At 39.9% G+C, this 27,500-nt stretch overlaps 2 protein-coding genes and 1 long non-coding RNA gene across 3 annotated transcripts in view; 2 read left to right on the forward strand and 1 right to left on the reverse strand.

Moving 5' to 3' along the window:
- Positions 1-17,722, forward strand: part of LOC138006245 (eukaryotic translation initiation factor 3 subunit A-like) — a 41,706-nt gene extending 23,984 nt beyond the window's left edge. Inside the window, exons 8-22 of the mRNA XM_068852461.1 lie at positions 5,775-5,972; positions 6,875-6,991; positions 8,554-8,646; positions 9,053-9,145; positions 10,527-10,664; positions 11,896-12,105; positions 12,249-12,353; positions 12,531-12,644; positions 12,760-12,882; positions 13,491-13,644; positions 13,990-14,202; positions 14,722-14,934; positions 15,033-15,122; positions 15,223-15,837; positions 16,768-17,722. Coding sequence (XP_068708562.1) covers positions 5,775-5,972; positions 6,875-6,991; positions 8,554-8,646; positions 9,053-9,145; positions 10,527-10,664; positions 11,896-12,105; positions 12,249-12,353; positions 12,531-12,644; positions 12,760-12,882; positions 13,491-13,644; positions 13,990-14,202; positions 14,722-14,934; positions 15,033-15,122; positions 15,223-15,837; positions 16,768-16,859 — 2,568 coding nt within the window. The 3' untranslated portion in view covers positions 16,860-17,722. The remainder of the gene's footprint in view (positions 1-5,774; positions 5,973-6,874; positions 6,992-8,553; positions 8,647-9,052; positions 9,146-10,526; positions 10,665-11,895; positions 12,106-12,248; positions 12,354-12,530; positions 12,645-12,759; positions 12,883-13,490; positions 13,645-13,989; positions 14,203-14,721; positions 14,935-15,032; positions 15,123-15,222; positions 15,838-16,767) is intronic.
- A 929-nt stretch (positions 17,723-18,651) lies between these two features.
- LOC138006253 (uncharacterized) lies at positions 18,652-24,386 on the reverse strand. Its single transcript, XR_011123877.1, has 3 exons — positions 24,358-24,386; positions 24,178-24,267; positions 18,652-18,782 (listed from the first exon to the last, which is right to left on the reverse strand). It is a non-coding gene; the product is annotated as an uncharacterized lncRNA (long non-coding RNA).
- A 2,163-nt stretch (positions 24,387-26,549) lies between these two features.
- Positions 26,550-27,500, forward strand: part of LOC138008519 (trace amine-associated receptor 9-like) — a 1,650-nt gene continuing 699 nt past the window's right edge. Inside the window, exon 1 of the mRNA XM_068855831.1 lies at positions 26,550-27,500. This exon is cut by the window's right edge and continues 699 nt beyond it. Within this exon, the coding sequence (XP_068711932.1) occupies positions 26,939-27,500 (562 nt within the window). The 5' untranslated portion in view covers positions 26,550-26,938.

Consider the following 27,500-nt stretch of genomic DNA (forward strand, 5'->3'; position numbering starts at 1 on the left):
TACTGATACTGCTTTATAATTCAATGAATAATAACTGTTTGTGATGGATAATCCATTGGTGCTTTGAGCAAAGAAAAGTGCAGATTTACTGTAACCGTGACGCACATGAATGCAGTTTGTCCAGTTTATACATGAACCTCCAAAGATCAGTCAAGCATTAAGCTCATTATTTCAAGAAAATTTGTCTTCTGAGTCTTAAAACCTGACTTGAGATTCTATAATCAAAGTTGATATAATCATTTTGAGTTTTGAGACTTGCAAGTGACTCCTTTGAGCAGTACTTTACATGCACTTCCAATCCACTGGGATTTTGTGGTAACCATCAATACATCTTGGTGGAGTTATTCAAGTAATGATATTTGCTTGTATACAATACATACAATACAATACAATACATACTTAATTGGCCGCTCCCCAAGGGGGCTTTTCAGGGCCAATGAAACACAACCAAACAACATGGCGGCCATCTTGAACCGGAAGTGAAATTGAAAGTGGCGTAAAACGTTTAACAGACATTCAAAGTGCTAAATTTAGAACAATACTAGACATGGCCCCATCCCCAAAATGATTTTCAACTCAGTTAATATGGGTTTTTCAAAATGGTGGCCATCTTTAACCGAAAATGAAATTGAATATGGCATAAAATGTTTGTCTACGTTTCAGAAAGAGCTAAGAAGTTTTGTTACTGTTTAACAGGAAGCAAACAAGACAAGGTATTGCATGATTGCTGAAATCGTGTTTATTCCACACATGTGCCTTTTAAAACAAAAGTGAAATCACTCCTAGTTTTGTCCCATAGAACTAGCAATTATCACACTCAACTGAGCTTTAATGAAGAGCCATCCCTCGAAGAATGGCCTTGCGACAGCTTCATACCCCTCTGCACCCCTTCTGACAACCACATTTTATCAGCTGTTTGCATGACTGGAAGAGTTGTCCGGAAAGGCCTCTAGTTCCCCTCCATTGACCAGCCCCATCTTGAGGACTTGGCAGGCACAGATCTGGCTCCAACACTTCTCCCCAAATGTGGCCATCTTGATAGGTGGCACATTTGACATGTTGCAGTAGTGAGTGCATCACGTGTAGGGGGTAGGGAATCAAATCGTCACCCCATTCTGGATAAACAGCTGTTTCCGTGCTTCATTTACCGATGGGGATGTACTTGTTCTGTCATACAGAAAAAAAAATAAAGTGGTCATGTGTCGACATCCAATCATCTGGAATATCCCGTGGTGTGCTGGAGAGACCAATGAAAACAGAAGTTATTTGCGGGAAGGTGTTCCAGGTGTCTACTGCTAACTTCTTGTTCTTTCCATGAAAAAAGGACACTGTGTCACACCCTGGGAAGGCATGGAATGCTGGTAGACCAAGTGCGACATCACTGCCAACTGGGTTGGCAACTTCATGTGCTGAAATAAAGAGTAGGTTTGCTCCAGTTCCTAACGCCACCCAGAGTTCTGTCATCTGCCTGTGTACGCTGTTTCAATCTGTGTCTACTGTACGAAGAACCACTCGTTTGCATCCACACAGTCTTCTTCATGCAAACAAAGGGTTAAGCTGGAGGTGTCCTTTTGAGGAGTGTTGTGGAGCACCTGTCTTCTTTATGTAGAGACCACATGTATCGTCCCACTATTGACAGCTGTAATGTACTCTCAGAGGTACCTAAACAGCTCCTTCTTATTCCGATCTTCACGTCCAATTTCTTATCTGGTGCCACTTGTTGGCAAATTCTGTTGCACTGTTTACTTTGTGTTGTTACCTTTATGCTATTCTCTATGTATTCGTCAAAGACTAGGTCGAATTGTTTCCGTGTTAGAGCTGGGACAAGATATAAGGGACCAGTGCCTCTCCATCAGTGCAATCATCACATTGCAATGCTCTGGAGGTGAACATCGTGGAGTTGTAAGTGCCTGTAGGGCGGTCATCAGTTCTGAAGTAGTCTAGGGTTACCCAGATCTGAAATGGATTGGACATCCTTCATTTTCATGTTGGAAGAATTTTCTTGTCCGACACGTGATAAAAAGTCACAAAAAAAAGGGAGGAGTCGCTTTTCATGAATGTAGTTGTTGTGTTTTTGATGGCTTTTTCTGAGGAATAGAGAAAATGGAGAGCTTGTTCCTTGCATTGGGTTCATCTATTTGTTTGTTTCGGACTGACAGTTGTTTGGCTATAAACGCACTGCAGTGTTCTTTTTCAATTTCCTTCATTCTCATCAGATCAGAGATCATTGCTCTCTTCTTGAAAGGGATCCCCCATTTCTTCAATGGCTTCAGTCACAGACTTGACATCTTTGTGAAAATGTAACGGGTATGCTTTTTCAGCCTTGTGATGGTGATGGTGCTGGGACCCACAACTTGCATAAGAAAGATTTTGGTCTCTGAACTCTTCTATGAGACGTGCCATTTTCGGACCAGATAGCATCCATCTACAAAGTGCGTTCGGATTTTCCGTCAAGTCGACTACTCCCCTGTCCCCTTTTACCATCTCACTATTCTGTTCACATGCTTGATCTATAGGCATACAAGAAAATCCATGCGCTGACTTGGACAGGCCCTGCACGAAAGCCTGTGCGACATCTGGTGCTTTTGTATCCAGCGCGATAACATTCAAGGCGTGCCAAATCATAGCTACTGATTTTGCTTGGTCCGAAAACAGAGGCAGGAGGGCAGATATTGCAGTTGCAGATGGGGGGAAACTGTAAAGCTAATATGAATGGATTGCTGCCCATGACATCTGTGCATTCCAGTGCTACCCTGAACCATGATATTGCTGGCAGTCTCGAGCCACAATGTCTCGTGTTTCAAACAATGTTTGAACATACTTCCCGTCAAGTGTTATCTCTGCTGCTGTTGCCGGGATGTGAGCCTTAGATGTATTTTCTTCCACAGGTTGTGGTCGATATTATCTACAGCTGCTGATGTAAAAGCAGCCTTGTGCAGATTTGAGGGGCACACAATCGTTTTTGCTCGCAACTTTTCATAAATTTCTTTTGGCTTTAAAGCACATTGTCCCATGGAGGGTCACAATAATTATTGTACGTAAACTTCATTGTAAAGCATAAGTAATGGGTTACGTTAAGTGAGTTAACAGATAACTATTGGTAAAAAAGAATCACAATATTTGTTTTGGTATAAATGTAGGTCGCAATCAATCTTACTTATTCACTTTTCCTTAGCACCTCCAAGTCTTAATTTTTATCAAGTATCAGAGCACTCATACTTTTCTTAGTCTTCACAAGATGAATTACGGTAAACACTAGACAGGAGCTGGTATCGTACATAATACATTTATTCAGTCCCAAAACTTCTTTACCCTGATATTTTAATTTACAAGTCAGAAAGGCCAGAAAACGTTCTCTTTCACTGTATTTTATTAATTCTCTGATAGGGTATTCTCGCTTTTATTAAAGAGGCACTGTCACGGTTTCTGAAGTTAAAGCAACACACAAAATAACACACGAAAGACAGAACTATGTGGGATTCAATTCGAAACTTCACAATTCTGGCTGACAAAATGTCTGAAAGTCAATGTGAGCTATTGGAACTATTGGCCTTAGCAAAGTGTCTCGCAGTGAATACAGAGAACTGTTCTGAGTTTGCTCTCATTTTGCTCTCTTTTGCTGCACAAACTCAACCCACTTCTCTCTACGCCTTTTCACCCTGGGCGGTTACGATCAAAGAAAGAACTCATTGAACTGTTTGTCAAAGATTAATCGGAAAACAATGCTCCTTTTGCTAGACCTTTTAAATTGCATGGAAAGTAAAAGTGATGAAATTTGACAGAAGTCATTGAGGATTGAGGGTCTTAAATTTCGAAATAATGCACTGTAGACGTTTTCCTTGCTGCCATTGGCGGATTGAAATTTGATAGTAACAGAGGTGACGTTCCATGTTTAAAGTGCTACTATCACAAAATTTGCATCTTCCCTGTCTAAGCCATTTTGGCACATGAACATGTAGTCTGTACGAGAAGAAGAATGCTGTTTACCATTTTCAAATATCTCTTTTTGTTCTGGAGATATTTAAGTTTTTTTTAATATGCAAATTAGCCAAGCGATGATGTCATAAACCCAACCAAGTTTTGATGAAGTATGATGGAGAAAGATATCTCAGCCAATTTGTATCAGAAATACTTGGTTCTTTGCAGTAAGATTCTAGTAGATGTGTTCCACAATATGAGCATACCATTGTTGTTACCATGAAAACATACTGGGTTCCAGACCTCCCTGATATTAAAGGCTTTGCAGGCCACCTTTGGTGTTCTGTTTTGATATTTGCAAATGGTGCCTCATCTGCATGATCCTGCCAGCATGTAAAGATTTTAGGTCGAGTTTGTGGCCTTGGTAAATGTATTTCTAGCCTGAGATCACCAAAATATTGAAATCAGGTTGGAGGGGACTGGCAAAGAGTGAGTTACTATGGGAAGCAATTTCTTTACAGTCGTAGGTGTGTTGCCTTCAGAACTATTAGCTCACCAAGTTTCAATGGTCTCAGTTGCAAATTGACTGAGATAGCTCTATTTATATTCTTGATGTTCTATTGGGTTGGGTGAATGACGTCATCAGCCTTTTCATTTGCATATTTTACTCATTTTTCAAACTTAAATATCTCTGGAACCAATGCAGATATTTCCAAACGGTAAACAGCGTTTTTAATGTTTCATGGTACTCTATGTGATAAACCAAAAAAGTCAAGGGATAAAAATTTGATTACAGTAGCACCTTAAAATTTCGGCTTGTCTTACAATGTCTTCTTTTGGCCACGTACATAAATGAAAGGTCACAAATGTGTATACGACTATACGATACGCAACTTTAGACATACATCTAAAATGTGTATTTGAACGAGTTAATTTTGCATCTGCATTGTTTGCTTACCTTTTGAGTGGCACTGTATACCATTCTACACATCTGGAAATGCAGAAAATCCACCAGACACACATCATCTGGCATAATTTGTGGCTCGATTTTTGAGAATTAAGGTTCCCAGGCTTTCAACTGATCTTTGTAAATTCAAAATGGCGGAAAATGAGGTCATAACTATACGTTCATAACTGCGAAGATCATAGCTTCACTTGATTTTATATGCGCAGTTCATATGTGATCCATTTCATGTATCATTTCATCGTTGAGCCAACGAGTTATTTCTTCATGGGATGACTTTGGTGGACATATGTTATCAGAATTCATTGTCACTGGCTAAGGGTAATAGGCACTTTAAAGTTTGGTGAGGTGCAGACAATGTGGAGGCCACTGTCGCCGGCAGAATTTTCAACATTCCACGCATAAATAGTAATTCAATCTCCTCAAGAAAACAAAGCAGTCCAGTCAAAGTACCAATACAGAATCTACAATGAAGAGAAACTTTTTAAACTGTAAATTCATGAGAAATGCGATGTATGTATGGTGTAATTGGAGTGTAAGCCGTTTGTGTCAATGTGTATAAACAAGGTTCAAAGTCCATTGTCGGAGCTCATATCTAGCTACCATTCGCTTAAATGTCAGAGACCACCACATTATCGTTTGAGGATAAACATTAATTTTGATATCTTCACTCTAAAATGTGTATTTGAATATTTTAAAGGAAAGTTTTTTTTCCAGTTTTTCAATGCTGGTAGAAAGCTGTGCAACCTTGTGTAAATCATAGTCTTTAAAGAGCCCTTCTGGATCTAAAACGGGAGCTATAACCGAGAAATTTGCCACTCCTGAAAAATTGTTGTTATTCAAATTGAGATATTCAGTTCATCCCCTTGCCTTTACAATTTCTTTTCTGCAGCTGAAGATGAATGTTCAACAGCACATTATGCCCCAGTTGCAAGATCTGTACCAATTTCTGGAGAGGGACTTTTGTCCTTTGAAGCTCTGTGCACAGGTTAACACATTCTTTGAGTTCTTACAGACGAATGAAGACTTGGACCTTTCACAGTATGTCAAACCATTACAGGAGGTGTCCATCGTGCGTTTGCTGAAACAGGTCAGCTCTTTGTTTCCTCCTACTTGTTATTTATTGCATTAGTTTTTAATCCTAATATAATTCTTGACTTTTGCAAACTGGACAACCTGCGTAACGCTGGTTGAATGCTCTGCCCATTGAGCTACTAGAAATCGCTGAAGAGCTAGGTTGTTAATCTGGGTCCTGAATGGGCAATCTGAAACTTGTACTTCCTCTCTTCACAGCATTTCTACTTTTCCCAACCTCACCATCAATCTTATCACCTTTCCTTGTAAAGCCTTTGCAGCCATTGGCGTTGACGACGACAATGACAACAACAACGACCTCTCAAGCTTGTAAACCCAAGTATGAGAGGAGTTTTTTAATATTGACGTTTTTGCAAAACATTGATGGAAGAGGCATGCTTTAACGACCAGTGCCACCTGTTCTCCACGTCAAGTCGTGAGTTGCTGACAAAAGGATTGTTTCTGAAGGTCAATCATTGTAAAAGCCATAATGGTTAAATTTAAAGGTATTTTTGCGTGGTTTACTGAAAATGCGGGAAAAGCTGATCTTAACAAGTGTTATTGAAATCAAAAAAAAAATCCAAAAAGAAAATTGTAGATAATGAATCAACAATATTTGTAAAAAGCTGTAAAATACAAAGCAAAATGTATGGTGTTCTTTTCCAAATCAAAGCTTTATTATCTCTTACAAATGCGTTGATAGCCCCAATTTTCTTTTTGGATACTAAGAGCTTGATTGCTAAGTTCTGCTTTCTCCGCATAGTTTTGAACCGCGCAAAAATATCCCTGTATTAATAAGCACCACCCATAGGAAATCAAAGTATTTCGAGATGCGCAGAACGTATGCGCAATAACAATCGTAGGCACCTTCCTTAAGGGATGTTCTGTTAACTTTGAGGATTATAACTTCTTTTGAAGGTATCTCAAGTTTACCAGACAATGGAGTTTACAAGATTGTTGACCTTGGTGCCATTTGCTACAGAGTTCCAATTGGAAAGGGCTATTGTGGATGTTGCTCTAGAAAATGAACTGCAGGTAGAACAAATAATGTGATCTCAGAACTATCGAAGATGCTCCTGCTACAACCACATTGAAGAGCCGTAAAACAAATTCGCTGAATCTTTAGTTTTGATAATCACAAATTTCGTTTACGCACACCAGTCAAATGATAACAAAGCTCCTAAGACTACTAAGTCTTAAATGAGTCTCGGAGGCAAAGCGAGGTGAGGTAAGATGAGATACATGTAAGTTGAGGTGATGTGACGTGAGGTAACAAAAACTAGAAAGGAACAAAAACGTAGAATTACGGCAACAAGTGAAATCCTACATACACGCAAGCATATAAGCCCTAGACGAAAATCCCGCCCGGATGAGTATCATAACTCCAAAGGTTGTTCATCAATTGTTATTATATAGAATGTACTTTCGTTCTTATCAGTTCTCACGCAGTATTTTCCATGAAACGATTACAGGCTCAATTTTCCATGTATCTCACTGCTTTCATTCACTAACAATTATGTGGCGTTAGTTACTGGGTGTTTCACTGCCTCCAGCAAAAAGAGAAAAAAAAGTTTAGTAGAACCTGTTGCTTATGAACAGGAAGAACAAAATCTTTGTAGCTTGTAAAAGGAAGACACTAGACAGGGACATCAAAACTTTGGGTCTTTGAATCATGACTTTCTAAGCTACAATTCAAATTTATGCAGACCAGAGACGCATCAGACTCTGTCTGAAGGAATATATTTGCCGTGACAAAGTAAGTTTTGCAGCTACAGGCCACTGTAAATCTGGTTCTTACGCTGCAAATAACATACTCCAAAGTCGAAATTCATAATTTCTGATGAGAAAATGTAAAATAAAAGGCAGATGTTCAAGTAATTTCAGCTCCATTTCCGTCATTCTGCCTTTTTGCCCAGGCAACCCAAATTTGACCGGGCAAGTATATCAAAAGGCATATCAAAAGGCATACTTGCCCGGCTGACAACTTTGATAAAAAGTGAATATTGGATCCCTTAGAATTAATAATAATATTGAATGTTTCCTTCTTAGCAAGATATTTATTCAGTGAACATAAACAGGGTTTCAAACTCTAGGATAAAACTTTATAATAATAAATAATATTATTAATTGTCACAGTTCATTGCCGTTGCAGAGTGCAGCAACGATACAGCTCCAGAAGGTTGAACCGAAAGCACACTATGGCGCCTCAGGCAGCTGCTATACGATCCATGTGTGAGCTTGGAGCACAGCTTACAGCCAGCTGGAATCAGCTGTATGCTGGTTTTTGCTGAGGGGGGAAAACTGGAGGACCCAGAGAAAAACCCCTCAGAGCAGAGTAGAGTACCAACACAAACTCAACACACTTATGGCGTCGGGTTCGGGAATAGAACTTGGGCCGCATTGGTGGGAGACGAGTGTTCTCACCACTGCGCCAGCCCTGCTCCCCAGATGCATTAAGTTACAAAAGAACGAACTTGTGTGATGGAATTGAAAGCTTATGACACTTATGATGAAGTCTTATCCTATAGTTTGAAACCTTGTTTAGTTTCAAGTTTTTGTTATTACACGATCTTTACCAATGTCTTTTTTCCTGCTAGGTGCGTGTTGACCACAAAACCAAGGCAATAAGTTTTGGACTTGATCTTCATGTAGCTCATAAAGAAGAAGTACCAGAGGGGCCTTATTTGCAGGCATGTTCAACTCAGAATGTTTTGTTTTACATCTAAAGTTAGTTGAAAGGCAAAGTTATTACTGACAGGGAAAACAAATTTGCGATGATCATGCCAAATAGTTGAGATATGCATGTAAGTACTATGAAAAACAACAGTTGAAGAATAGGTCCATGAGTTGCTTAATCTCAAAACATTCAGAAGCCTCCTGTCAGATTATGATTTTTGTCACGATGATATGTTCTTTCCTTGCTGTAAATGATGACAAACATTGTCACTTTGTCCTAGCATCCACCATGCATTGAAGATGAGACTTGACCACCCATAGTCTGAAACAGCAAGTTTGTGTCATCAGTTTAAATACACATACATGTCACATAATCAGTCAAGAAGTGTTACTGTCTTGTCTCTTCACTGTTTGTTGCAGTCAATGCCTTCAGAGCGGCTTAGAAATCAGTTGACATTGATGTCATCAGCATTGCACAAGGCCATCAATAAGATTCATCCTGAGGCAATTAAGGTAGTAAACTTGATTAAAGACCTGAAAGTGTTATATTAGGTCCTGTGTGGTTGTTAATGATAATGGAATAAAGGCATCAACCACAGCCACAAAACCTAACTTGATAGTTGTATTTTCAATATGGGACTGGAAAGAGCAATGCTGGGAATGTAATCTTGCACCTTAAATTTTTCGGGAAGATGTGGTTCCATTATTTTGTTCACTTGCAACACGAAGAATACAAATATTGCCTTTGGGAAAAAACCTACTTGTGAAAATATTCCTTTGATAGCAGTAGTTTCAGAAGGTACACAGGCGCTTGAAAAAAGGAAGAACTTGAATTCACTGCAGGATCTTAAGATAATACCAGTGATATACTTTGAGGGTTGTTGACAGTATCTGGTGTGTTTGTGTAACCAGAGTATTAATGTAGCATTTTCAAGTAATGATAGCAACTTTAAATATTTAAGTGTCCATGGATTTATCACAAGAGCACTAATTGGGGACACTAACGAAATAACTCGAATCAAATCAATTGAAATAAAATATTGGTTCTGGAGGAGAGGGGAAAACCGGAATACCCAGAGAAAAACCTGTCGGAGCAGAGAAGAGAACCAACAAACTCAACCCACATATGACGCTGAGCATGGAAATCGAATGTGGGCCACATTGGGAAGAGGGGAGTACCTGTCCCTATAGGGCAGTACTGTAAAGCTTGTTGTTTGTGATGATGAGAATGTTAAGTGTATCCAATCCAAGCAACTACCATTGCACTGAGGATAGGATGTAACCACCCATAGTCTGATACACTGCAAGTCGTAACCTTCTGTCTCTTTAAGGTAGCCTTATAGCATTCATGTACAATTAAAAATTGTATTTTCTGTATTTTCATATTTATGAAACATTCAATTGGACTTCAATATCAACAGGTGAGCACTCTTTTCCTGTGTAAATCCATTGACACAATTCTTTATTGGTATCCCCCAAAAACTGTGGAGACCATTGCCCAAGAATCTTTGTCATGGGAACAGACAGTTGAATGCAGTACAACTGTCATTCTTTGAAAACTGGTTGAAAGTTCACGGAGCCTGGAATTGTAATGGCGTGACTGTGTACCACCATATATGTAAAGTAATGTATGCATGATGTGTAAGCTTGCTATATAATGTGTAGAGTCGGCCCGAACGGATATCGTTCGAGAGATGTTAACATTGTAAACGCTCGACATTAAAGGAATATTAGCAAAAACGGTCTTATTTTTTCCCACTTAAGCAGCAGTGTCTATTGTGCTACACTTCTAGACTTTGGACTTGTTTTTCTTGAAGCAAAAGCAAGGGAAAATTAAAACTAAACTATTTACACTATGTTAAAAATCCTGAACCTTGGTCTTTCTTTTCTTTAGCAAAAATGTCAAGAGGAACAGCAGAGAGTAGTTCAGGTCTACTTGCGAAGTTCTAAAAAGGAACACAAACAAATGCTGGAAAGGAAAGCTGTGATTGAGGCTCGCAAAGAGTTCTTAGAGTCTCTACATGTTAAAAGGGTAAGTACAGACGTTTGGTAGCTAGTTTGTATCACATGCACCATGATTCTTCTGTTTTTTTTTTTTATTAGAGGCTCCATGTTTGTTTCAGCAGAAAAATCTCTTTTTCCTCTTAATTAAAGCTTTGATCTGCATAGAGATTAATTTGTGATTAATAATAAAGTTTTCTCGTTTGTCTCACGATGTGTTTTTTCAATACCTTAACGAATTCCATCCCAACAGATGGCAAATTGCCTTTTATAGATGTATTATTATCCAAGAAGAGATCAAGTAACTATGAATGTTCTTGTATCACTGTTTTTCGAAAAAAGACTTACACTGGTCTACTTACAAATTATTTCAGTTTTATTCCCTTTTAGTACAAATTAGGGTTAACTGAAACTCTCATCGACAGGGCATATATAATTAACAAATGTACACTTATTTTGTTGCATGAAATCGGTTAGAATCTAAGATAAACCTCTGGACAAGCAAAAATAAAGCCTTGTTTTCATCATAAGAAAGAGATGGTGAAACACTAGTGTAGCAACACAGAAAACATGTGAAAACCCATTCTTGTGATTAACGTGGGTAAGTGAAAACCGATATCCAGCTGTAAAGTCTCGAAAAAGTGCGGCCGGTGACCTCCGGCTCTAGGTAGCTGAAGATCGTGAAGCTATCAATTCATAAAAAAAAGACATCTGCGAATGATGCTCGTACAAAGAACAGCTGAAAGAACTAAGAAATTTCGGCCATTTCGAACATACCGCTGCTGGAAGTTCTGTACTGGCGATTTCATCGTGTTGTCAACAGGCTAGATTAGAGTAAATATCTTAATCATTACATTTCCAGAAGGCTGAATCCAGCTTTTTTACTTTTTAGGTGCATTGTATTTTCGTCATTTGCCATCACGTAGAACGTGGGTTTTGAGTTTCTGAATCAGCAAACGAAATTAAATGTGTCACACAGAAGCGCCCACAGCACCCAATCTTCTCCATCAACACCACCACGGCTGTTTTTTTTTGTTATTGGTGCAGAAAGTTTTTTTGTCACAGAGGGAGGCTAAATGTATTGCTCACAGGGGTCTAGTGCATTGCTCTTAACCAGTGAAATCACCTCTTCCTAATTCTATTGTCCATTTGCTTCACAGGATACTAAATTCTACCGAGAATATGACTTGGATACCTTTCAGGTATTCCGAGTAACAAGTGAGTAACATAAATAGTCATAGTCTTTATACTTGTGATTTTAGGAAAAAGAAGAACAGAAGATGTTGCAGTTGCAACAAAAAGAGAGTTTACAAGCTGAGAAAAAGCGACTCGATGAAGAGAGGCAGAAGAGAGAGGTGATGCGTCGCAGGCAAGAGCTTCAGGAGATAGAAAAGAAACAAGCTATGGACAAGATTGCTGCACTTAAGAAGACTTCTGTGGGTGCAAAAGCCTTGAAGGACCTTACCGAGGAGGTAGCATGCTTTTGATGCTAACTAATTTTAATACTGTAAATGTATTAAAATTGTTAAGGCAAAAGAATGAAAAGTTCCCAGCGTGAGAAACGCATACCTTAGTGAATTACCAAAGTCTCATGTGTAATTTTATTTATAAACAGGAAATCGAAGCCATGGATGCTGATGATATTTTAGCCAGACAAGTTGAACAACTTGACAGAGAGAAAAGAGAACTGCAGTTAAGGCTTAAGACACAAGAGAAGAAAGTGAGGATTCTTAGTGTAATATGAAATCACCTCAATGGTTCTTTGTTATGCAAAACGACAATTTAAAGAACCCTCCCTTAAGTCTAGTAGTAGAGCTTCTTTCATGTTGTTTATATGATGTCAAGAGCAGCAGACATGTTTTAAAATCATCTTAATTTGTTAATAATTTTTTTCAAGATGGATTACCTTGCGAGAGCCATGCGTGTGGAAGAGATTCCTCTCTTAAAGAAACAGTATGGGGATCAGCTTGTGTTGAACAAACAATTTTGGGAAGAACAAGAAGAGGAGAGGGTAAGAAATGTTAATACATGCATTTAACTCTTAAACTTATCGAAAGAGTGTAAATGCTCAGATTATCGTAGATTTCTAATACCTGGTATTTTTTTGTTCTGTTCTCATATCACAGATTAACAAAGCCGTTTCAGAGCACAAGAAGTTGGTTGAGACCAGTGGAAGACTTCAGCGCATGCTCCCAGACAAAGATGTTTTTATTGAAAATCTTGCCAAGGCTCGGCAGGCGGCTCATGAGGTCAGACCACTGCAAAGTCGCCTTCGTAAATAAGTTTGGGCACAACCCGAAAAAAACATGAAAAGTTATTAAATTTGAGAAATTTACTTTCCAGGGTTAGAAACTTGCAGAATGCCATTTTAGGTCATAAATGCAATCTCAACCCCAGACTCTTCTCTTGACTGAGGGAGAGAAGAGCTCTGGGGAACCCTGAAACAATGTGTCTCTTCATAGGTTTTCCTTAAGAACAATCAAACGCGTCTCTAATTGGTGCATTTATGTTAGCACGAGGAGTGAGCAGGCGCCGTAAGGTTCAAATAGCCAATTTTTGGCTATATGAATCCCACGGCGCATGTTCTCCTACATAGAGTTCCCCAGAGCCTTGGGTCGATCCGAGGCTCTGGTGACGAGAACGGTCATAAATGTTCAAGGAATTTGAAAATTGTGTTTCAGCACTTAATAATTTGAACTTTTTTCTTGTTCAATTTTGAAAATTGTCTGCGGTTGTTATTATAAAAAGTCTTGGAAGTAAAAGTTTATAGAAAGTCGTCAAGCCAATATGAAAATTTAACCTTTCGCAAAAACACGTTGAAAGGAGCGGAAACTTACTGCTTCGCTTTTCATTTCAGGAAAAAATGAAGGAATTCCATAAGCGTCTGGATGAAGTTCGTAAGAAGCGCTTGGAGGAGCGTCGCAAAGAACGCGTTTTGGAGAGAAAGGTGCAGCGAAGGATCGAAAAGGAAGAAAGGGAAAGAAAAGAAAAAGAGGAAAGAGAAAGGAGAGGTGGGAAATATGTTGAAATGTCCGTTTCATGGAGGACACTTATCGCGTTCCTCAGAATTGGTTTTTTTCTTCATCAATTGCTGGCTATACTGACATTACACATGTTGTGCAACACCAACATTGAAATCAACTTACAAAAAGTAGTCATTGCCCTGAACACTCAAATTCAGCCTCAGTTTCGAAGTTTTTAAGTGACAACGTTTTGTGGTAGTAATTAACCAGTCAGCTAACATTACTTTTAAAATTTTGAAAGATTCCTCGCGCTAAAAAGAACTTTAAGTTAGTGGAGTCTAGTCTACAGAGGAGACAACATTTATTTTGTTTCAATCATTTAAAATTTCTCAGAGCGCGAAGAGGCAGAGGAATCAAAGCGAAAGGAAAAAGAGGAGAAGGATCGCGAGTATCAGGAGAAAATCGCGAAGCTGAACGAAATTGAGCGGAAGAAGAAGGAGAGGGAAATGGAGATAGAGGAGAGGGAAAGGGATCGAGGAGGACCGGGATACCGTGACGGTGACAGAGACAGAGACAGGTGGGGGCCGCCCCGCAGGGATGATAGAGGTAAGAGGGGTGTACATGACGTCATATCGGCCGTGTTGGTGTCCCAAACAGGAATTTTTGGGCAAGCAGTTTCTTTTGTATCGGTTTAAACACATGGTTATAGATCACATTACTATGTAGGCTCCGTTCTTTAATAAGTAAACAGTCAATCCTTTCAGGAATACTTTGCGCATATTTCGTTAGCCATTTGCGTTTGTAAGACGAGTCGCGGCACTGACAGCCAGTTTTTTGGTGTTGGGATTTATACCCACAAGCCTAGAAAATTGTAGACTGTCGCCCTTTAATGATCAAGATGTTTGCAACGTGTTGTTGATTAACCCTTAGAGTCCCATGATCCAAAATTTGATTCTTCCAACTACTTCCTTGGATTTCTTCGTTGGCTGGTCATGAGAATAAAGCTGATAATAATCTTCATTCCTAATACTTGTCTACGTGACAGTGTATTGGAACTGAGAGGTGAATTTGCGCACTAAACAATCCTGGATTCAAAGGGTTAATCTGGGCGCACTGCTATTTCAGAATTGAGAGATGATCCCCAAGGAGGCCCTCCAGTGAGACGTGATGATAGTGATAAGCAACCAGGATGGCGCCGAGATGAACTGCCCCGTGAGCGGGATCAGTACTATGATGGGCCGCCGCGTGACCGAGATTCTGGTGGAGGATGGCGCCTTGGTGGAGATGATTTGCGAGATGACCGTGGCCGAGATGATCGGTCACGGGACTTGCCACCAGGTTAGGTGTTAAGGACCATAAAAATCCCTGAATCTAGGTTCATGAAGTGCTCTTCATTACTTTTTGGATAACAGCTTTTTGTTTCCATCATTTCGCAGGAGTTTGGAGACGGGAAGAACGAGATGGATATCGTGACGAGGGAAGCTCTTGGAGAAGGTCTGGTGACAGAGATGGGCCACCGAGACGCGGTAAGATTATAGTGCATCTCAGTAGTCAGCAAGACAACTTGCACTCTTTTATACCACCACCGTTTCAAGGTTTAAGTCTTGTACTTTTTGTTCCGTTAAGATATGGACCGAGACCGATTAGATGACCGTGGACGCTTGGATGACCGAAGAATGGACGATCGTGGACGCTTCGATGACCGTAAGGTGGACGATCGTAGAATGGATGACCGTGGACGAATGGAAGATCGTAGAATGGATGATCGTGGAAGTGGTTGGAGGAGAGATGACCGTGACCGTCCCCCGCCGAGTGGATGGCGTGATCGTGACCGTGAAGAGCGTGACCGTCCTCCTCCAAGTTCATGGCGCGGCCGCGATGATCGTGGGCGTGACGAGCGTGACAGGCCTAGTGGGGGATGGCGTGATGACCGTGATAGGCCGGGCGCTTGGGGAAGGCGTGATCGAGATGAACGCGAGCGTCCCTCGGGAGATGGGTGGCGCGTTGGTGATCGTGGAAACCGGGAACGCGAAGATCGTTACCGTGGAGACCGTGACGCTGACCGCTTCAGAGGAGAGCGTGACAGAGACGGTCGTTATCGCGATGACCGTGACGGTGACCGGTCTGGCTGGAGGAGCGAGCGCCCAGATGATCGCGGAGGTGATCGAGATGGATGGAGAAGAGGAGATGAACCGGGTCGTGACCAGTGGAGACGGGAACCGCCACCCGCCCGCACAGAAGGTTGGTCTCTTTCTCGATTTTTTTTTTTCTTGCTTTTTTATTTTTTTGTCGTTATCATCATTTCGTTATCAGTTGATAAAGATGGAAAAAGGGGTAGTTTCTAAAGAAACTGTGGTGGAAAGATGGAAAGTCTGTCACTCCAGTTATGTCGGCATCTTGTGATAAGTCTCTGGCTATCTCAACCGTGATTAAGAGGTTACGGGTAGCGTACAAATTTGTTCAAAGGATTTTAACTGATTTCCTTTAAGGTTCACAGTACTTCAGTGTTTTCTTATTACAATATCTTGTTCAGTACGTTGGTATCGTTGTTTTGCTGTTTACTCTGATTTATGCTCTGTCCGCCGTCATTTTCTCGTAACTATTTCATATCCAGTTCAATAGACCTTCTTAGCTTGTACGTTTTGTTTTCCCATTGCAGAGCAAGTGATAATCTCAAGGAAACTTTAGTTTTGATTTTTTATAAGTTATCCGTCATATGCACGTGCACAAGACGACATTTGAAAGAAACTTAACTATAAGAGTGTAATGTGAAGTGCTAGTTTTCTACCCATATAAACCATTTGAGTGTTAGCCCTACTAATGGAAGTGGGTCCACACAAGGACAGAGAAAAAAGTCTGAACAGGATGGGAATTGAACCCACGACCTTCGGGTTAGATCACCGCTGCTCTACCGACTGAGCTGCCCTGTTCAGAGTTTTCTCTGTCCTTGTGTGGGCCCATTTCAGTTAGCAGGGCTAACGCTCACATGGTTTATATGGGTAGAAAACTAGCACTTTACAATATCCTCTAATAGTTAAGTCTGTTGAAATATTTGTGCCACACGGCCCACGTTTGCAAAAACGTAACCCTTCTTTGAAAGAAACTGTTCCCTAGAGTAACATCAAGTGACAATAGTAGATAGTAGCTTTCAATCGTCTCTTATTGTTGTAGGAAAGTCTTGGTCTGCTTCTCGTCGTGGTCGTGAACGCCCACCCGCGGAGCAGTCTGATTCAGATGGTTGGACCACAGTTCAGTATAAATGAATGAATTTACACTTCCCTGGCAGTAAACAAAATTGGTCACCGAACACCACCCTGGAAAGAATTAGAATTGAAAACTTTACCTTATCTGCACTATGAGCCACAGTGTCGTGGATTACCTGGCGGAAAGATATACCGGTACATCAATGCATCAAAATTCGTTCAGAAAGATACGAAAAAATGTGAAAAAGTTTCTTCTCTATAAATTTGCGGCAAACTTGAACTTTCACATTATTATAACTGGCACCGTGAACTCACAACACTCACGATTTTTCCCAAGTTGACTTTCTTGTGCTTGTGCAAAGTTTAGACCAGATACCTCCAAAGGGTGGGCATGGAACGAAAGACGCCCTAGGTTCAGTTTTCTTGAGTGATGGGTGTGGATAAAAACTGAAATAGATCAAGGGCCGGTTGCTCGAAGACTGGTTAGCGCTAACCGTTGGTTAAAGAGTATTAAAACCTATAGGCTTCGATGGTATTTAAAGCTAGTTAGCGCTTACCTTGCTTCAAGCAACCCGGACCAGTAAAGCAAGGTTGGTTAAAATCTCTTAATGTGTTTTCACGCTGATTTAGATTTTACTGGTTATTGTGAGTGGATAAGGCAAGATTAATCTTCAGACTTTCTTATGTTCCTTCGTCTCTCTTACCCCTTTCATCCGACCATTCATATCCTAAAGTTTCTGTTCTGCGTTGATAGAGGAAAAAAATTATGACTTAATTTTTCCTTCAGATTATTGATACGCTTGGTTTTTTAAGCATCACAAGTCGATAGTTGCAAGTTTAAGAATAAAGCTTACAATTCAAAGAAGTAGTACTGGCATAGTCAGGGTGGAAGATAGCAAATTAAACGTGGTGGCTTTAAAGAGCTTGTCCTAGCACTTTTGTGTTATTGTAACTCTTAATCACCCCTGCGATATAATAGGCCACTTAAAAAATACCATAATACTCTTTGTTTGCCCTCCAAAATTTTGCATAAGCATAAATTTTGCATCTATTTTCTCTTGAGACCATTGTAAGTCCCAAGAGAAACTGGAAACTGCTTATGCAAAATTTTGGAGAGCTAACAAAGAGTATTATGGTATTGTTGATAGTGGCTCATAGGCCATTTTCGAAATATCAATATTCACCTTGATAGTGAGGCAAAGAGGACAAAAACAATAGCATATCCTCTTTCCTTTGTTTTTGTCATCTAAACCTCTCTTTCAAGCTGAATTTTAATATATCGTAAGTGGCCTATAAACGAGCATTTCGTTTTTAAGTGGTGCGTGGCACTGAACTTTTAATTTAAAGTTCAACTCATCTTTTCAACGTCCATTCATTTTCGCTCGACTCAGTCTCAAATCGGTGTCAGACAGGAATGGCTTACCCACCTACTCTCTGGCGAGAAACTTAGCGGGAGGTTTAGTGTGTTGTTCTTTCTCGTTTCTCTCGGCGATAATCTTCATTTAACGTGTGGTTAAATGGAGTTATAATTTGTCCTCACGTACGCTTGAAGCTGAAGTTTTAAAACTTGCTTCGATGTTACAAACATCATCGTTGGTTACAAAGCGTTTGAAAAATTCGTTAGAGCTAGAACAACCAAGCGAGACATCACTCACTTCGCTCACGCTACAAAAAAAGGTACATGTATATACCTTTTCACGGTTTCTGACGGGTCTACTCAATGATGCTTGCAATTATACACCTATTTCTCTTACATGCACTTTATGTAAACTATTTGAGAAATTACCTTACAGACATCTCTTCACCCACGTGCGTGACAACCTCAGCCCGCACCAACACGGCTTTGTCCACGGCAAGTCGTGTCTCTCTAATCTTTTGGGAACAGTGCATGAGATCAATACCAGTTGAGAGGATGGGGTTTTAGCAGACCTTGTCTACTTGGACTTTGAGAAAGCGTTCCATAAAGTTCCACATCAGCGACTCCTGTTGAAGTTAAAAGCATATGGAATAACCGGCCAATGTAACAACATTCGAAATTTTATTACTGGCAAGACAATGGCAGTCCATGAAGGCGACGAATTATCCACAATGGGAACCCGTACTATCTGGAGTGCCTCAAGGTTCCGTTTTGGGGCCCCTGTTGTTACTTTTGTTTGTTAACGATATGGCTGCTATCACAACGAATACAACGCACTATAGGAATATAGGAAACGCACGATCACCTGCAACCATTCAGTCGGACTTACACTGCTAATACCATTCTGCTGACCTGTGGCAAATGAAGGTTAATGAATCAAAGTGCAGCGTGTTGCATATTGGTAAAGACAACGCTAAGAATAACTACAGGATGGGCCATACACCCTAGCAAGTGCTTGAAAAGGAAAGAGATCTGGGAGTGGTTGTTTCAGCTGGTGATACCCTTTGTTGGAAGGAATGATTGGAAAAGCAAAACAAATGACGTCATGGATCATTAGGAATGTTGTATCTAGGAAGCCAGAAGTGCTTATACAATTTTACAAAGCTTTTGTCAGACTCCATTTGGAATACGCAGTGCAGGTGTGGCAACCGCAAGACACGGAAACTGGGATATTATAATGGAAATTGAAGACTGCCAAAGACAGTTTACGAGGATAATTGAGGGCATGGGCCTACTCCCTTATCGTCAAAGGTTACAGCGTCTCAGATTAACGACTTTACTGGAACGTCGAATGCGTGGTGTCTTGAAGGGGCAGTGTCGTGGATTGAAATAAAAATCTGGAAAGCAACGGAGACCTGTTTACCGATGGCAAACAAAACTTAATAGCCAAAGTTTCTTCTTTACGGCTATAGAGCGTTTTCACATGACGTGACTAAAATAAATGCTAATTTGATGAAACAAAAGAAACTATTTGCATAAAAATTTTCAATTCCCAGTAACAGTTATGTTGTGTTATGTTATGTTATGTTATGTTATCTTATCTGACGCCATCTTGTTTGGGGGACAAATGCGACTTAAGGAGGCTCGAAAGGGTTTTGAGCTGAGCGCGCGCGCGTAAGCCACACACGCAATTCGTAAGCTGCTCGCGTCAGCTCGTGATTCAAATGGGTCACCAGAAATAAACAAATACCGCTAATTTCGCTCACCTTTCTCCTAATTCCTATACATATGGAATATACATAGACATCTCCTATTCACGAAAACTACGAAAATTCTACACAAACGGTTTAATAGTCACTTAAATCAGTTTGTGTTGGCCTGTAGCTACACTCGCGCGCGGACTCGAATGAGCGGGTGACGCATGCGTAAATGCTGATCTTGTAACCCCCTAATTTTTCCTGATATTACAACTTTACTCGTTTATATCTCTGCTTCCGGACGGTGAATTTTTTTCATTTTTTGCATGTTAGCTTAGATTAATTTAAACTGTTTGTCTTTCAAATTAAAAAAAAATCTGTACGTGAAAAAAAAAAATTAGAGCCACATTTCAAAAAAACTGACCTACAGATTTTGTTGAATTTTAAATATTTTAGAGAGTATTTCTAACATTATCTGGTAAAGCTGAATGGGAAAATTTCACCGTCCCGTTTCTTCAAAAATGGTCACATATGTTGATTTTAAGGCTCAAAGAAATGCCTAATATCGTTGCCATGGTAACGTTATTTTGGAGGAAATATAATGTAAGAAATCTACGATAGGTACTTAATACCCTGGCCAAATTTCGTCATGATATGATTAACCTAACTGTATCTAAGGACAGAATATGTTTACTTGTTTGAAAAAAAGAGAAACTATTTCGAGCCTCCTTAAATTAGAGTGAATGTATGGGATTTTGGCCGAATTCAAACCTCTATAACTCCGCTGCAAAAAGGAAGATTTACAAAAAAATAGAATTTTTAGTCATTTCATTAATATCATTCACTCAAAGGAAATTAGATCATTGCACAAGGCTTTAATGACTGAAAATTGGATATTAGAAATCTCCTCTTGTCGCTTCAAATTTCGCGGGAATTTAGTAAGTATGGTTTATTGAACTACAATGGCAGGAGATCCTGGATAACAGTAGTTATATCGCGTAAGCTACACATGACGTATCATACTACCTTACTTCCTTTCCTCCGACGCGTTTAATTGCAAAGGGCTCTTGAACCCAAACAAAAATTGTGCTGCCTCTGGCACGGATGAATGGTTGCTGTTTAAATACTTCGTCTTTCTCATTTAATGTCTCAACTAATTTCCTCCTATGTTTTTTGTATGATTTTAGCTAAATTCATTGAACTTCGAACGCACTTATTAATCTTTGATTACTCCTAGATTACGTCATAGCAGGTGCGGCGTAAGGGGTTTTATTGACGAGTTGTTTGTGTCAAAAACCCGAACGAGCGAGGAACGAGCGAGTGAGGGTTTTTGACACAAACAACGAGTGAATAAAATCCCGTACAAAGCACTTTCTTTGTCGTGAACTGTTTATTACACGTAAGACGAGAATTTTCATTAAAATGGTTTTCTGAACGCAACTCACTAACAATAGAACCAAATGCAAATTTAATTTAATTCAATAACAAAGTACGATTTGCACGAGATGCCCGAGTGATTGGCATGGAAACACCTTTACGCTGTCGTTGATTGGTTATACTTCCACGTGTGAAATAGCTGTACGCCACTCTGATTGGCTGTATAAGCCTTTTCCACATGTGAAAATAAAGCGTATAGATATATCGTAAACATTAGGGGTCTGGAACCTAGACTGAGAAAAATGATCTGCAGCAGTATGTGTCTAGACATAATGAGGAGTAATAGCTAAGACAGCAATAACTTGTCACTACTAATATTGACATTAAGGCTTTGAACAAAGTCTCTTTAATTTTGCAGTGAAAGTCAGTTTTTCCGGACGCTAAAATGTCAAAGTGATCCATACAAAACACCAGGAGAAGATCCACTGGGTAGAATCTTGTGGCATGTTACGTCATCAATAATTCCGTCTTGATTTTGCGAAGATATGCAGAAAGGCTCTCTTCTCTAGATTTAGTTGGATTATACTTTAATTGTTTGAATTTGGTACCACCAGAAATCAACTTCTTCATTTTATTAAGAAAGTCTGCTCACGATGAGAATGCCGTTCCTTTGTCTGGTCTCGTAATGATGATACTGTCATCCCTGCGTAAATCACTCAAGGCTGCCCATTCATCCTTGCTGAGAATGTTCTTTTGTTTAGAAAAGTCATAGGAGTAAATGTAACCATAGCAAATATTTTTCAGTTGACTTCTAAGCCGATCTTACGGTGGCCCAAAAGGGTCAATCACAAATCAGTTTACCAAAACACAAATCAATTTCCCAAAACACAAATCGATTTCTCAAAACACAAATCAATTTCTCAAAACACGAACCAGTTTGCCAAAACACAAACCAATTTCGCGAAACACAAATTAGTTTCCCAAAACACAAATTAGTTTCCCAAAACAAAAATCGATTTCTCAAAACACAAACCAGTTTGCCAAAACACAAACCAATTTCGCAAAACACAAATCAATGGACTGGGCACTTGCTCTGTAATTATCAGAGAGAGCCTGGAAGGGACTCATTCCCAGGAATTTCCGCGTCCAACATGGCGACTTCTTCATGTGAGTGACCACTCATCGAGCCTTCGGTGATAAAATGTTTTGTAGCCATTGAGGTAGCGAGGTTAAATCCTGTTTTAAATTCTGCGTAAAATGTGGCAATCCTACGTCCCAGAACTCTGACGATCATTCCTCGGGCTGCGAAACGATTAAAAGTCATAGCAGCAGAACTTGGATGCTCGGGGACTTCCTTAGGCACACGGAGGGTCTAAAACACAGGCCACATTCCACAGGCCTAGGGTTAGCCAAATTGAGGGTTTTGGTTACTTTCCAAAACATAAAACAATGACCTGCAACGAGTGACCTGTGGAATGTGACCTGTGTTTTAGACCCGCCGTTAGGCACATCTGCTGCTACATATTCCAAGGAATCTATTCCAAAGCTGGATACCTTCATAAAGAAGAAAAAAGATGAGCGGATGTCACATTTTAAGAGGAAGAATAAGAGGTTGAAGAATGAAAAGGACGAACCTGTGACAATAAACACTGGAATAATGCGTTACGTAGAGGAGGAAAATATCCTTAAGCCTCAGCGGGGAAATAGTTTTCCCATAAGGCTTCCTAAAACAGCAGATAGTGAGGAGGTGCTAAAGTTAGCTGTGGCAAAGCAGTCTCTACATAACGGAAATGAAATTGTCCACAGCTCTGTGAAGTCCTACAAATTGCTATACCCAGATGGAACTGAAGTTAAACAACTGAAAGAATATGATGAGGCATTTAGTTTAGGAAGTCCCTGAGCATCCAGGTCTGCTGCTATGACTTTTAATCGTTTCGCAGCCCGAGGAATGATCGTCAGAGTTCTGGGACGTAGGATTGCCACATTTTACGCAGAATTTAAAACAGGATTTAACCTCGCTACCTCAATGGTTACAAAACATTTTATCACCGAAGGCTCGATGAGTGGTCACTCACATGAAGAAGTCGCCATGTTGGACGCGGAAATTCCTGGGAATGAGTCCCTTCCAGGCTCTCTCTGATAATTACAGAGCAAGTGCCCAGTCCATTGGTTTGTGTTTCGCGAAATTGGTTTGTGTTTTGGCAAACTGGTTCGTGTTTTGAGAAATTGATTTGTGTTTTGAGAAATCGATTTGTGTTTTGGGAAATTGATTTGTGTTTTGGTAAACTGATTTGTGATTGACCCTTTTGGGCCACCGTACGATCTTGGTTTTCGCTGGTTATAGGAAGATTTAATTTAACAAGATCACGATAAAACAACTCGAAAGAGCATTTGACCTCATATTTGTCAACGTCTTTAGGTGGCAAACAGAAACGTAAACCACGTGCTAAAACAATCTTCTCAGTCTCGGTCAAGACACGATGGGAATAATTGAAAATGATATCGTCGTTATTTAAATTTGACACGTACAAACAACAACGGAATAATGTGTTCTTTAGATGTCACTTCTCAATTTACTAATGTACCACTTGATAAAACAATACCGATTTGTCTAGAAAGATTGTACTCTCTCCCTGATCCTCCGCAATTACCTCGTTCTGTTTTGAAAGATCTATTACAGTTTGCCACTGAGAAGAGTCATTTTATATTTGATGGCCAATACTACGATCAGATTGATGGTGTAGCCATGGATTCACCTTTAGGCCCCGTTTTGGCTAACTTTTTCAAGTGCCACTTTGAAGAAAAATGGTTGATGAACAGCAGATTCTGTCCTTCGCTTTGGTTCAGATATGTAGATGACACCTTCACCATGTTTGAGAGCAAGGACAATGCTAATGAGTTTTTAAGTTTTCTAAATAGTCGACACGATAGCATTAAGTTTACTCACAAGTACTCTTGAATTCGAAGAAGACAATAAGATTCCATTTTTAGACATCCTTCTCAAACGCTGCCCTGACAACACTTTCTCTACATCTGTCTACCGGAAGAAGACATTCACAGGCCTTTACACCAAGTGGGATTCATTCACACCTCGCAAGTACAAAATCAACCTCATCCGCACTCTCACCTATCGATGCTTCCGAATTTGCTCCTCGCCATCTTTATTACAGGCCGCTATTAAGGACGGTGCCTACTAATTCAAAGGTATTTTGAGCGGTTTACTGAATATGCGGGAAAAGCAGATCTTAACAAGTGTTATTGAAATCCAAAAAGAAAATAGGGGGTAACTACGCATTTTTCGAAGATATTTAATCAACAATATTTGCAAAAAGCTTTAAAATACAAATCAATGTATGGCGTTCTTTTCCAAACTGAAGCTTAATTATCTCTGAAAAATGCGTGGTTATCCCCAGTTTTCTTTTTGGATACCAAGAGCACTTGCTAAGTTCTGCTTTTTCCGCATAGTTTTGGACCGCGCAAAAATATCCCTGTATTAATAAGCACAATCCATAGGAAATCCGAGTATCTCGAGATGCGCAGAACGTATGCGCAAAAACAATAGTAGGCACCGTCCTTAAAGATCTGAGAAAGCTCCTGTTGCAAAATGGTTACCCTCAAGGCGTTATCACGTTCAACATTAACGATGTATTGAACAAAAATAAAAACAAATCAAATAACCCTGTTCAAGCTACAGTCCCCAAAAAAGATATCTTAATCGTGTTACCCTACTTAGGTCTTCACAGTAACAAAGTCACGAAACGTCTGAAATCCTGCGTATACAATTTCTACTCTTTCGTCAATCTCAAGATCATATTCCAAAACACACGCCGCATCAACTCCTTTTTTCCATACGAAGATCGCTTGAACCGATCTCAGAGGTCCAAGGTCGTCTATAAAGCTGTCTGCTGGAACTGTGATGAATTCTACATTGGCAAAACAAAACGAAGACTCCATGACAGAAAAACAGAACATTTCAAGGCCCTAGCTAAAAGTGACCATTTATCAGCCATTGCTGATCATGTGAAAACCACTGGCCACGACATTAAATGGGATCACTTTGACATTTTAGCGTCCGGAAAAACTGACTTTCACTGCAAAATTAAAGAGACTTTGTTCATTCAAGAGCTAAAGCCTTCCCTTAATGTCAATATTAGTAGTGACAAGTTATTGCTGTTTTAGCTATTACTCCTCATTATGTCTAGACACGTACTGCTGCAGATCATTTTTCTCAGTCTATTGTAGGTTCCAAAGCGTATAGATTTGTACAAATGAGCTTTATGGAATAAAATTCTCATGTTATGTGTAATAAATACTATTAACGCTGACAAATGCAAACTCAGCAAGGTACAGATTTTGTTAGCTTGCTTTATGCAAAAACAAATCTTGATGCAAAAGTAAATAAATATTGATACAGAGTTTTTAGAAAGAGCGGAAGGAAGTTTCCAGGACGGTCGCTCGAGAATAACATATTTACGACATCAAAACAACATTAATTTTGAACCGTGAATATAGAATATAAAAAGTTACGATCAGCGACAAACATTTTGGGAGATTTTTGCTACGTTCAATTTTTGTTATTGTAAGTTTTGGCTGCACAAATGAATCGCAAAATCGAAAGTGACATCGCTGGAATTCGGCATGTACTAAAACCAGGAACACCGGAACACCGGAACACCGGAACACCGGAACACCCCGGAACACCGTAACACTCCGGAACACCGGAACACCTTGAAAGTAACCCAGAACCCTAGGGTTAGCCAAATTGAGGGTTTTGGGTTACTCCAGGGTGTTCCGGTGTTCCTGGTTTTAGTACATGCCCCGGAATTCAGCGTGCGCCTAACCCTAAACCCTAACCCTAACCGGCATGTTTGCTTGCCAAACCAGAGTTAATATTAACTCTGGCCAAACAGTGAAGCATCTTTGTCAAATGATGGCAAGATACTGGGTTTTCGTAAGTTTCTTCTTCTGTCAAGTGTTATAAAGCTTGACAATAAATGAGCGAATTCAAAACAAAGATCACAATCGCGCACCATTGTTTCTGCAAAGTCAAACATTTACTCTCCAAGACGAGGTTATTTATCACCATGTAATTCCATCATTTTGGAAATAGCAGTTACTTTATTATTCACCGGCGTCACAATTTTTTGCTGATTTTGGGGCTCATTTTGGTGAAACTCAAGCACGCTTCCAACAGGCCTGTGAACCCTTCCTGCTTACAGAGCAATACTAAAAAACTTCTCTCATATCACATTTCAACCTTAAGCTCGGAAATTCACAACATATTATAATTCACAAAGGCAGAAAATACCACAGAATCCTTTTCCAGCGAAAAATTTATTGAAAGAAACAACATATTTGCTCTTATTTACCGGTAAATAAAACCCCTTTCTCGACCTGATTGTCAAATCACGTTTCAACAGGATGTTTCTTGCCAAACAAAACGTGCCCCAAAATTGTAATTTAATCACGCATAACACTTTGAATCGGAAGCCACAATAAGAGACCTTTAAAAAAACTAACCAATAGTTAATCAGTTTTAATAGTATTCCAAACGTCATAAGTGACCACAGCGTTTCCTCTTTTCTTAGAAAATGTACGATAAATTGATCACTCGATCAGTAACAGTTGTGATAGTTCTACAAGAAAGCTAATCCTTTTGCCTAACTTTGAAAACACATCATCACACGGCTTTGTTCAGAATAGAGGAGATGGAGAACGCACATGAAGTTTCTGACGATCAATCATTGAACGATTCCATGAACTCGGCAGCCGAGGTTTTTGGCCCAAGCGTCGATCCTCAGCTGTTTGGTGGCGACTCTGTGTTCTTCTTAATTCTCTCAGTTGTTGGATTTTCGATGGCAATAATCACTGTTTCAGCAAACTCGACTTTGTTGTTTATAATTTTCAGAGACACTCGCCGTTTCCTACAGACGCCTCCGTCATTTCTGATCACCAACCTATGTGTTTCGGATTTAATTGTGGGTTTAGTGGTGGATAACCTTGTGGGAGTGAAAGATGTTTACAGGTTTCATGAGCTGCCTGTACCTGACCACCTGGACCCGATACTTCGCCTTTTTCTCGGATTGTCGTTGTTTGTCAGCAGTGGGACTATCATCGCGTTGTCTTATGATCGATTTATTGTTGTAACGCACCCCCTGAAATACAAGTCTACCGTGACAGTTGAGAGAGTGAAGATTTTTATTGTTCTGTTGTGGTCAACCTCTCTGGCGTTCTGTGTCCTTCCAGTTGTAAAAATTCCAGAAAGAATTC

This window comes from Montipora foliosa, chromosome 6, assembly GCF_036669935.1.
Source record: "Montipora foliosa isolate CH-2021 chromosome 6, ASM3666993v2, whole genome shotgun sequence".
NCBI classification, from domain to species: Eukaryota; Metazoa; Cnidaria; class Anthozoa; order Scleractinia; family Acroporidae; genus Montipora; species Montipora foliosa.